Source organism: Syngnathus acus, chromosome 24 (assembly GCF_901709675.1).
Source record: "Syngnathus acus chromosome 24, fSynAcu1.2, whole genome shotgun sequence".
NCBI classification, from domain to species: domain Eukaryota; kingdom Metazoa; phylum Chordata; class Actinopteri; order Syngnathiformes; family Syngnathidae; genus Syngnathus; species Syngnathus acus.
Window position 1 is genome coordinate 2,247,808 of NC_051108.1, and position 11,306 is coordinate 2,259,113.

Sequence of the window (11,306 nt, forward strand, 5' to 3'; positions counted from 1 at the left end):
ATTAATGAAATTACACGATTCAAAATTTGAAGACAGAATGAAAAATATTTTTCTCGAAGTTTCCGATTAAGGCCGGTTTACCCATAGTGCATTGCGCCGCCCATTTCTTTCTTCTTGGTGGTGTGGTAGTCCAAAATGTCTCTTCTCGAGGGTCCGTTAAACGTGTTCGGCCAGCGAACAACTGGCGAATCTGTTCGCACCCAAAATGGTGAGTAGTCGTGCTTAACTACGTGACATGTTTAGGACGCTTCTTTGTGTTTTTTGCACTCCGTAAAGGCCAATGAACGATTCGTGTTTAGCACATGCGGAGCCATGTGCTAACGCTAGCTTAAAAGTGGCTGTCATGCTCTGTTATAATGTCTCAGAAAACATTAATATAACAGCACCAAAGTAGAAAATAACAATTTGCAATCCCGTTTTAGCACCTTCCATTCTAAATCATGAATGGATAGATTTATTAACGGGGTAGAAAATCTCTGTCTTTGTCTGAAGGTGTGGTTGCATCTTTTGTTGCCGTACCTAATAAAACGACAGAACAATACGACCAAAATCGCATTTGTTTATGATCCATGATGTTCCCTCCTCAATCTCACTATGTGTGATGTGTTTCAGTCATGGCTGCGGCAGCCATCGCTAACATTGTCAAGAGCTCCCTTGGACCAGTTGGCCTTGACAAAATGTTGGTGGATGATATTGGGGTGAGTTTTGGTTGATCCACCTTGTTTTATATACAAGTGTATGCCATATTCTTTCATTCTGTACAGGACGTAACCATCACCAACGACGGAGCAACCATCTTGAAGCTCCTGGAAGTGGAGCACCCGGCCGCCAAGGTCCTTTGTGAGCTGGCTGACCTGCAGGACAAGGAAGTCGGGGATGGTACCACGTCTGTGGTGAGTCGAAAGTTCTTCGGTCCTGACCGTGGTGTGCTGTCGTGTCCTGTTTTAGTACCATACGTCTGCCTACTTCTACGGACGTGTGGCTATGCTAACAGGAGAGAGAAACTTCATCTATGTCTTAAGAGGATATGCAGCCTCACTTCTGCTGCCTCGACTGAATAGATGCAACAGTGGATTTTTAAAATATTTAAGACAGTTTACACAAGTCATAACTCCAGTTGCTGTGTGGTGGCACTGAACTCTGCATTCTGTGTTAGGTAATCCTCGCTGCGGAGTTATTGAAGAGCGCCGATGAACTGGTCAAGCAGAAGATTCACCCCACGTCGGTCATCAGCGGCTATCGCCTGGCTTGCAAGTGAGACGTCCTCCCAGAAGAAGGTTGGTCACTTGTCGCTGACTCGAGACGATCTGATGAATTTTGATTCCAGGGAGGCGGTGCGCTACATCAACGAGAATCTCACCATCGGAACAGACGACCTGGGCAGGGAGTGCTTGCTCAACGCAGCAAAGACCTCGATGTCCTCCAAGATCATCGGAGTGTATCCTTTCCGCTTTGAGATGTTAGCAAAGCTGCCGCTACGTGATTGCCGCCTTGACCCCGAGTCCTCAGAGACGCCGACTTCTTCGCCAACATGGTGGTGGACGCCGCCATTGCCGTGAAGTTTGTGGACAGCAGAGGGACGGCCAAGTACCCCATCAACTCCGTCAACGTGCTTAAAGCCCACGGTCGCAGCCAGAAGGAGAGCTTCTTGGTCAACGGCTACGCGCTCAACTGCATGGTGGGCTCGCAAGGTACGTTGCATTTGGAAGACGGACGTCCCCGACTCGAAAGCACCTTCCCATTTTTGTTTGCTGCCTCGTCTTTTGCAATGACTTAGGCAGTGATACGCGTGGGATACAGAAACCTGGCTTTGGGGAGAACACGGTCACAATGGTTACGAGCCTGTGACGACTCTTTCCTGGCCAAACACTTTGTGTCCCAACTCGTATAAAATGAAACTTTTGAGAGAAACTCTCCTTTTCTCCGTAGCCATGACAAAGAGAGTTGTCAACGCCAAGATTGCCTGTCTGGACTTCAGCCTGCAGAAGACCAAGATGAAGATGGGCGTCCAAGTCGTCATCAACGATCCAGAAAAGCTGGACCAAATCCGACAAAGGTAGAATTTTTTTATTTTCCCACAGCACTGCTTTTCCAAAATTACAAGGACAAAATAAATAGTGAATCGCCAACATAGTGAGTGAACAGAATGGGAATGTTTGTGGCAGGGAGTCCGACATCACTAAGGAAAGGATCCAGAAGATCCTGGCGTCCGGAGCCAACGTGGTGCTGACCACCGGCGGCATCGACGACATGTGCCTCAAGTACTTCGTGGACGTCGGCGCCATGGCTGTGAGGAGAGTCCTCAAGAGGGACCTCAAACGCATCGCCAAGGCCACAGGCGGTAAGACGAGCCAGCTTGACTCCTCAACATATGGCGTTAATGTTATTTTGATATTTTTGTTTTGTCCGTTTTATCAGCCACTATCTGCCCGTCTCTGACCAATTTGGAGGGAGAGGAGACATTTGAGGCCACCATGCTGGGTCAAGCTGAGGAGGTCGTGCAAGAACGCATCTGCGATGACGAGCTCATCCTCGTCAAGAAGTAATTGCTCAGAACTTTACTCAAAAAACAACCACAGCTTCATGAAAAAAATTCCACATTAATCAGAATAATATGCTACCCTCTAGCACCAAAGCGCGCACGTCGGCCTCCATCATTCTCCGCGGGGCCAACGACTTCATGTGCGACGAAATGGAGCGTTCGCTGCACGACGCGCTCTGCGTGGTCAAGAGGGTGCTGGAGTCCAAGTCGGTGGTCCCGGGAGGTGGCGCCGTGGAGGCGGCTCTGTCAATCTATCTGGAGAATTACGCCACCAGCATGGTAAGAAAAGCGTTGCCATATCGATGGCGACCGGCGGCTAAATGTGCCACTTTTGCTCTGTGATGTACGCTCAGGGTTCCCGGGAGCAGTTGGCCATCGCCGAGTTTGCTCGCTCGCTGCTCGTCATCCCCAAGACGCTGGCCGTCAACGCCGCGCAGGACTCGACGGACCTGGTGGCCAAGCTGAGGGCCTTCCACAACGAGGCACAGGTCAATCCTGAACGCAAGAATCTCAAATGGTGAGTGGTTCTGGAAGAAAGGTTCATTTTAGTTTGGAGCAGCAGTTCCTTTTAGTTTAGATTCCAAACAAAAGCGATACTTGACGGGCGGTGTGTTTTGCTTCAGGATCGGTCTGGACCTGTTGAACGGCAAGCCCCGGGACAACCGTCAGGCGGGCGTGTATGAGCCCACCATGGTGAAGACCAAAAGCTTGAAGTTCGCCACGGAGGCGGCCATCACCATCCTGCGCATCGACGACCTCATCAAGCTCTTCCCCGAGCCTAAGGAGGGCGGCCAGTCGTACCAGGACGCCGTGCGCTCCGGCTCTCTCGAGGGTTAAGTTGACGTGATTAAGCTCTTGAAACGGCTCTCTTCGAGTGTATGTAGGCTTTGCACTTTGCCTGTTTACTGAGTCCCCCACTCCTCCTCCCTCTTTGACTGTAAGTGATTTTGCTCTTTTGTTTTGGACACTTAAATAAAGCTCCAAAGGCGGTAAGATGGCCGTTGATACAAGTTCAACATTTGTTCTTGGTCTGTTATTTGAAAACAAAAGAAAACCATGATGCAAAGTTTCAATAGCTCTTCACGTTACAGTTTTTGCCCAAGTTTGGACCCTCAAATATAGCATTATTTTCCAGGACTTTATTAAAATATGACCTATAGAAGTAATAAATCTAGCAAAGGGCAAAAGTATGACCTGTAAATGTGCAAATATAAATGTACACGTGCCTCTTTGCAGAGGCAGATCCAATGTAGTGGGACAGGTCTCAGTTAGACCCAGTAGAGGGCGCTACAGCCCCCCTATTCTTGTATGGCAACTTTAAAATACTATTACAATATTTGCCAGGCATGTTACCTGCAAAGTATGGTGAGTTTTTGTTCATGCTTAGTGTTTCAAAAATTATTTTCCTTACGGGGAAAAATGGGAATCCATAGAAAAACAATGAGGACCTTCTAGCAGTCTGTTTGGGCCCTTAATAGCATCGTATCGGCCCCCAAATATATATATTTTCTCATTTACAAATTCTGTAATTGTGATTTTTTTTCCTAAAACACAACAAATTGTGTCTTGACTGTTATTACGTGCTCGTAATAAAGAGAACGCGACTTCCGTCATTTACTGTCTCTTTAAATGTGGCGGGCTGCCCTGTTGTTGCTGTGCTGGAAACCCCGTATAGCCTGTTGGGGCTCAAGATGGCTGAATACTCACGGGGGACTGTTAGCAAATATCCGAGCAAGACATCGGGAATGAATGGCAAATAGCAATGCGGTATAAAGCAAAACGCTCGAAGTAATTTGACGCTCACGACTTGTTGCTTTGCATTATTTTTGGCATGTATAAGTACCAGTAAGGAGAGAGTTTTCTCTCCGCGGCCCCGAGCCAGAACATGGCGGAACACTTTGGGAAGAAATAGCAGCTAGCGCTAGCCAGCTGGCGCATTATTGAGTAACATTGTTTAGCATCAAAACAAACGATCAGTACTGCCCGCAAGTGTGAGAATAATGTTTTCGGTGTGCAGCTGGGGTAATTTTGCCTTAACACGGTCAAGATACGAATTGCTTGGATTTGGTTTACAAGGAGGCAAGTCAACTCGTTAGCTTCGCTATTCGCTAACGTTGCGTGTGTGTGTTGAGCGCAACTAACAACGGGGATAATTGGTCGACTTTTGGATTTATTCTCACATATAAGGGCACGTAATTCATGTCACCATTGCGTGGTGTTGATGTTGTGTAAACTCCCACCACGTCCGCGTTGTATATTTAACATGTTTTGTTGTTATTACTCATCACGTTGGCTTTTATGTAATACCCGGTGATAAAAATCTTTTGGTGGAAATCATATCGTGTAAAATACATTGGTGTGAATATAGAGCTGCACTTGTGACGGAGGAAGAATTGTCAGGTCATCTGACAAGCTCGATTGGTGGACCCGGTCCGAGAGGTGAATTGGACGTTGTGGCGTTACTAAGGTGAAGCAGGTACCCCTGTAACAGCCCATCACGGGTTGGGTGGAAGGTGGGGACCGCTCACGACCAACCTGCCAGGATGACGGACACTCGACGAAGAGTCAAAGTTTATACCCTCAATGAGGACAGACAGTGGGACGACCGCGGTACCGGACACGTCTCTTCGGGGTATGTGGACCGACTGAAGGGGACGTCTCTTGTGGTGCGAGCCGAAAGTGACGGTGAGTTTGCTTTGCGTATGCGCTCCTTGACTTGAATAATATTTGTGTTAAAATAAAAAAAAAAGACTGGTAAAACTTCCATTCTGATTAGTTTTCTCTGTTTGTTGCACTCAAGGTTCTCTACTACTGGAGTCCAAAATAAACACAAACACAGCATACCAGAAACAGCAGGTGGGTACTTTTTGTAAAGTTCAAGTGCAGTGTCGTCATTTTGTTTATTGACATGCATGTGACACTTTTTTTTTTTGACAGGATACGCTGATCGTGTGGTCAGAGGCTGAAAACTACGATTTGGCCCTCAGCTTCCAGGAGAAAGCCGGCTGTGATGAAATCTGGGAGAAAATTTGCCAGGTAGCTGCAAATGTCCCCTTATTTCCTAATTAGTACAGAAAAAAGTGAATTGAAGGCAATTTTCTTTCTCAAGGTGCAAGGAAAGGACCCGTCTGTGGACATCACCCAAGATGTTGTGGATGAGCTGGAAGAGGAACGCTTCGATGACATGTCATCGCCCGGTTTGGAGCTGCCGCCGTGCGAGTTGACTCGTCTGGAGGACTTGGCGGAGCTGGTGGCCTCCTCGCTGCCTTCGCCGCTGCGGCGCGAGAAACTGGCGCTGGCCGTCGAGAACGAGGGCTACATCCGCAAACTCCTGGAACTGTTCCGCGTGTGCGAGGATCTGGAGAACCGGGAGGGACTGCACCACCTCTACGAAATCATCAAAGGCATTTTTCTACTCAACCGCACGGCGCTCTTCGAGGTCATGTTCTCGGACGAGTGCATCATGGACGTCATCGGCTGTCTGGAATTTGACCCGGCGCTCCAGCAGCCGCGGCGGCACCGCGAGTTCCTCACCAAAACGGCCCGCTTTAAGGAGGTGATCCCCATCTCGGACCCTGAACTGCGTCAGAAAATCCACCAGACGTATCGGGTGCAGTACATTCAGGACATGGTGCTGCCCACGCCCTCCGTCTTTGAGGAGAACATGCTGTCCACCCTGCACTCCTTCATCTTCTTCAACAAGGTGGAGATTGTGGGCATGCTTCAGGTGGGTTGGCGTCATCCATGACATCCGTGACAATTTTAAGGTTAAATAACTCTGGGAGATTTTTAGATCACATGACCTTGAGTGTAAAGTGTGCGCGCGTGTGTGTGGTTGTCTCCATAGAGACCAGGAAGTGTTGTGCAAACCTGTCATGCCGAATAGAAAACTGAAGTGTGTGTGTATTTGCTGTTGTCTCAGGTGAAGTTGCCTTGACGACTAATGTGGATTGAACTCAAGCGCACGGACTGTTCATGCAGTACTTGCGGACAAAATGTGAATTGAGTTAGTGCAAAAATAAAGTTGAATCTCTGCACTGATTATAACCCAAAGCCATAAATTGTGATTTGTTTGCTTTTTCACCTGCCACGTCGGATATGAGCCCAATGACACTGCAATTTAGTTTCGGATATTATTTTTATGATTGATTGATGGTTCTAACCCCCCCTCCTCCTCCTCCTCCTCTTCTCCGATGACAGGACGATGAGAAGTTCCTGACAGATCTTTTTGCACAGCTAACAGACGAGGCGACAGACGACGACAAAAGACACGAACTGGTATGACAGTTTTCAGTTTAAGCGCCAAGCATCGTTTTTTTTTTTATTCAACGGCGTCTTTTTTTTGCTTCGCAGGTTAACTTCCTGAAGGAATTCTGCGCGTTCTCACAAACATTACAACCTCAAAACAGAGATGCCTTCTTCAAGACACTGTCGAATATGGGCATTCTTCCCGCACTGGAGGTCATACTGGTGAGCGGAGACACCTCGACGGCCATTTTAGCAATCCCGCTTCACTATTGGGATGACGCTAAATCCAAGACGCCTTTATTTGTGATGCAGGGAATGGATGACGTTCAGGTGCGGGGGGCGGCCACCGATATCTTCTCTTATCTGGTGGAGTACAACCCCTCCATGGTGCGGGAATTTGTTATGCAGGAGTCTCAGCAAAATGATGACGTGAGTAGACGATTGCAAACATGGGCCAAAATTACGGTTGTGTTCTTATTTAATTTTTTTCTGGGGGCGTTTGCAGGACATCCTACTGATCAACCTCATCATCGAACACATGATCTGTGACACGGACCCCGAGTTGGGAGGGGCCGTGCAGCTGATGGGTCTGCTCCGAACGTTGGTCGATCCAGAAAACATGCTGGCTACTGTGAATGTGAGTTTGGTGCTTTTTGAAGCGTCTCAACAGAAATATCATTTACACCAGTCGTCTGCCTACAGAAAACGGAAAAGACGGAGTTTCTCAGCTTCTTCTACAAGCACTGCATGCACGTCCTGTCAGCTCCGCTACTGGCCAACACCACCGAGGAGAAGCCGAGCAAAGGTAGCGACCGGATTCCCCCGTTTCGAGGAGCTTCTGTGACAACTAAAATGTCCTCCCTTCTCTTAGATGACTTCCAAACCTCGCAGTTGTTAGCGCTCATTCTGGAACTGCTCACCTTCTGCGTGGAGCACCACACCTATCACATCAAGAACTACATCATCAACAAGGACATTCTCAGGAGGGTCCTGGTGCTCACAGCATCTCAGCACGCCTTCTTGGCACTATGTGAGCTCACCCTAGATCTTTTTTTTTTTTTTTTTTTAAGAGTCCCGTAGTTTTCTAAATTGTCTTCCTGCGTCGCGCCAGGTGCCCTGCGCTTCATGCGGAGAATCATTGGTCTGAAAGACGAATTCTACAACCGCTACATCATGAGAAACTTCCTCTTTGAGCCCGTGGTGAAGGCCTTTCTCAAGAACGGCTCGCGTTACAATCTCATGAACTCGGCCATCATCGAGATGTTTGAGTATGTCCGTGTGGTGAGTAGTTTGTTTCGGTCAATCTCCTTGGAAAAAAATACCCCGATATCAAATAATGAAGACTTTTGGGGTGTCAATGATTTGAATGCTTATTAATTTGTATGGTGCATTTCCTTCCCTCCCCTTTTTCTTTTTGTTCTCCTCTTCTTGCGCCCCAATATCACTACCCCCCCCCCCGCATTACCCTCCCTCTCCTCTTTTCCATTGCCTCTAGGAGGATGTGAAATCTCTCACCGCTCACATCATTGAGAATTATTGGAAGGCTCTGGAGGACGTGGACTATGTCCAGACCTTCAAGGGCCTCAAGCTGCGCTACGAACAGCAGCGGGAGAGGCAGGACAACCCCAAACTAGACAGGTAGGCACAATTTTTGCCCAAATATTTGCAACAAAAAAAAAGTAACTTCATTATTATTCATTAGCATGCGCTCCATCCTGAGGAACCACCGCTTCCGTCGCGACGCACGCACGCTGGAGGATGAGGAGGAGATGTGGTTCAACACGGACGAGGAAGACCTCGAGGATGGCGAGCCTGTCGTGCGTCCCTCGGAAAAGATGAAGAGCGAGGAGGACCTCATGGAGCCTATTAGCAAATTCATGGAGAGGAAAAAATGCAAGTCACTTATTAAAAAAAAAAAAAAAAAACTTATTGATGCATATTTCCGCTATTAATTAAATAAATGATCAGAATTTTGTTCCATTTTATCTTACTTGGCATCTGTATTCCATCTCTGCCCGCAGTGAAAGACACGGACGACAAGGACATTCTGGGGAAGTCGAGCTTGTCGGGCAGGCAGAACCCGAGCTTCAAACTCTCTTTCTCCGGCGCCACCAAAACCAGCCTGTCAAGCCCGCCGTCGTCCGGCTCCCTGAACCCCGGTTCTCCCGGCTCACCGGAGTCTCCAAGCTCGGGAACGCGGAGCTCAGGTGCCACGCCAGCGGTAACCACAAAGGTGTGTCTAAATATCACTATCTTTTTTTTTTTTTTTTTTTAATTCCGCTTGTAGAAAATGCTAATTCTTTGTCTTCCGTAGGGAGGATTAGTGGGACTGGTGGACTATCCCGATGACGACGAAGACGAGGAAGAGGACGAGGAGGAGGACGGCGAGAGTAAAGACGACCCCCTGCCGCCTTCGAAAAAGTCCAAACTGAACTCCTAAAAGACACGCCGCCATTTCCTCTTTGCGCTCCAGTCAGACGTTTTCAGCAATTTCTTCTTCATACGGGAACGATCAACCCTCAACAAACGGAATGAACGAAAAGCCGCACTCTGCCGCCGCCGGAGGAGATGGGACGCCAATGGATTCTTCCTCCTCCTCACCTTCGATCAGCCCGATTCAAACAAGTGCCAATCATACGAGCGGGAGGGAACCGCGTCTTGACGGGATGGACGTCAAGTCGAGGCGGAGGAATGGCCGCGCAGTGAGACAAGCGCTGGAAAAGACCACATGAAAAAAAAAAACGAAAACAAAAAAAAACATGTATATGCAGACTGAAATCCCCCAAGAGCTAGCGCACTTGGATCATAATCCCACTGCCCCCCCCCTCCACTCAGGGAAGGACATCATTTGGCCAAATGGTTCAGCCAATTCAGACCCACACACTCAAACCCCTCTCCAGAATCTTCTTCTCGTTCTTTTCTTCCTCTCCTCCTCGTCCGTTGCGTTCGTGTCCTTTCAGTTAGCATCGAGGACCAGACAAAAGAAAGCCGTCTTGTAGTTTGATCATGTCATCAGTGTTGTCGTTCTCCGGCAGATGTTTGGTTTTTCGAAGAGGAGAAAGGAGGGGAAAAAAAAGCCAGCATTTTATTTCATTTTCTCACTTTGTCTCACAAACCCTTCTCCTGGTTTTTGTTTTTTTTTTCTCTCCCTCTTTACGTTTTTGTAAATGACGACAAAAAGAGACCTGCCTTTAAACGTTCAGGATGTTTTCAGTCACACTTGAACAGGTTTTTAAAGACCTCAGTAGGTGAGCTAGTTTTACCATTTTTGCCCTTTGAAACTGCAGATTTTTTGGAGAAATTTGTAATCCCGTCTTGATTAAAGATTGAGTGGAATTCTAGATATGATGTATTTTGTCATATCTTCTCATTTTTGTTTCCTTTTACATGAGTGTACACTTAGTTGTTCAGAATACTTGGGACCATTAAAAAGAACTTTGCTGTAAGGTGTCCTACTACCGTGTGTCCTCAAGTGTCTCCATGTCGTGGCACAGTTTTTAAATCAGGATTCTTTAAAGTTAGTATTTTGACACCACGCGGACCCAAACGTTTTCAAATAAATGCCCATAGTAACACAACTAAGCAATAAATAGTTGACGTTAAAGCACAGACTTGCAGGTTCACTTTTTGTCCGCCAGAGGGCAATGTTGTCTTGTAAAAAAGCCTGAAGTCAATCATGCGTTGTCGTTTTAAGTTGCTGTTGTATCTTCCTTCTAAGCATCCTTCTGCTTCCCACAATAGGCCTAAAATTATTTATGCTTAGGTGCATTATGGCCTTCAACCAGTTCTTATTAATTAAAAGTCAACAGAGGAGCAGCACACTGCTCAGATGGCACACATATGCCTTTCACATGAAAGCCATCATGAGACAAAAGAAGCCCTCCCTACCGCCGTGAGCGGGATCTTCTTCGTCTCTGCTCCGGCAAGCCGCCCGCCGTTGCCTAGATGCCGCCGCCCGTGCCGGCACGACCCGTCTGTGTGTCTGCCAGTCTTGTGGGGTCACCATCCGCGAGACATTACTGTTGCGCCACATCCTGCTGGGTCTGTGAAAAGCATATTTGACACTTCTTTTTGATCCTCTCGGCTCCGTGGCATCGGCCCTGTCACGGATTTGAAAAAGGGCCAGTGTGTGTTTTGTATAAGTGTCATTCAGTGCACGAGAAGAGGTAAGAGTTGATCATCAGACAGTTCCTGGCCGAGAAAAGCAATCTCCCCATTCACCCGACCCGACTCCCTTTTTTTATCCCCTTTTTCTTTCTCAGGCTCAAGAGGTCATCAAGGGCACCCATTCTGAAGACAGTGACTGACATCAACATGGCCGTGACGACGGAGGTGCAGAGGCTGGACAAATTCTTGCATGGTGTGGTGGAGGAGGTTGATTGGCATATAAGGAATTGGAAAATGATCACAAGCTTTTTTTTCCTCCTGCTTTGGCCTCCATTGGGGGTGGGAGACTCCACATTCAAACTCAGAACCTCAGAACTGCTGCAGTACTGCTGCAGAGGTGAAACCATTT

General features: G+C 47.7%; 2 protein-coding genes across 4 annotated transcripts; both read left to right on the forward strand.

Annotated features, from left to right (window-relative positions):
- Positions 1–90: 90 nt before the first annotated feature.
- On the forward strand, positions 91–3,558 carry tcp1 (t-complex 1). Its single transcript, XM_037244213.1, has 12 exons — positions 91–208; positions 613–698; positions 765–893; positions 1,157–1,254; positions 1,328–1,438; positions 1,510–1,691; positions 1,930–2,056; positions 2,166–2,341; positions 2,419–2,542; positions 2,629–2,821; positions 2,896–3,059; positions 3,166–3,558. Exons 1-12 carry the CDS (start codon positions 136–138, stop codon positions 3,377–3,379), a joined length of 1,677 nt encoding a protein of 558 aa, XP_037100108.1. The 5' UTR covers positions 91–135; the 3' UTR covers positions 3,380–3,558.
- Positions 3,559–4,201: 643 nt separating this feature from the next.
- smek1 (SMEK homolog 1, suppressor of mek1 (Dictyostelium)) lies at positions 4,202–10,232 on the forward strand. 3 transcript variants are annotated; one of them, XM_037244210.1, is made up of 15 exons: positions 4,203–5,227; positions 5,343–5,398; positions 5,480–5,578; positions 5,652–6,269; positions 6,743–6,820; positions 6,896–7,012; positions 7,103–7,219; positions 7,296–7,427; positions 7,493–7,595; positions 7,662–7,820; positions 7,902–8,071; positions 8,286–8,428; positions 8,493–8,683; positions 8,812–9,023; positions 9,105–10,232. In XM_037244210.1, exons 1-15 carry the CDS (start codon positions 5,086–5,088, stop codon positions 9,228–9,230), a joined length of 2,463 nt encoding a protein of 820 aa, XP_037100105.1. In that variant the 5' UTR covers positions 4,203–5,085; the 3' UTR covers positions 9,231–10,232. The 3 variants fall into 3 exon arrangements, with proteins under 3 accessions (XP_037100104.1, XP_037100105.1, XP_037100106.1); XM_037244211.1 differs by having other exon boundaries at positions 8,289–8,428; XM_037244209.1 differs by having other exon boundaries at positions 4,202–5,227; positions 7,493–7,820.
- The last annotated feature ends 1,074 nt before the right edge of the window (positions 10,233–11,306 follow it).

Coding starts and splice junctions, on each gene's coding strand:
- smek1 (XM_037244209.1), top strand. CDS start 5,086: ATGACGGACACTCGACGAAGAGTCAAAGTTTATACCCTCAATGAGGAC. Junction 7,821..7,901: donor GCACGCCTTCTTGGCACTAT/GTGAGCTCACCC, acceptor GCGTCGCGCCAG/GTGCCCTGCGCTTCATGCGG. Junction 8,684..8,811: donor ATTCATGGAGAGGAAAAAAT/GCAAGTCACTTA, acceptor CTCTGCCCGCAG/TGAAAGACACGGACGACAAG.
- tcp1 (XM_037244213.1), top strand. CDS start 136: ATGTCTCTTCTCGAGGGTCCGTTAAACGTGTTCGGCCAGCGAACAACT. Junction 894..1,156: donor GGGATGGTACCACGTCTGTG/GTGAGTCGAAAG, acceptor ATTCTGTGTTAG/GTAATCCTCGCTGCGGAGTT. Junction 1,439..1,509: donor TCCTCCAAGATCATCGGAGT/GTATCCTTTCCG, acceptor CCGAGTCCTCAG/AGACGCCGACTTCTTCGCCA.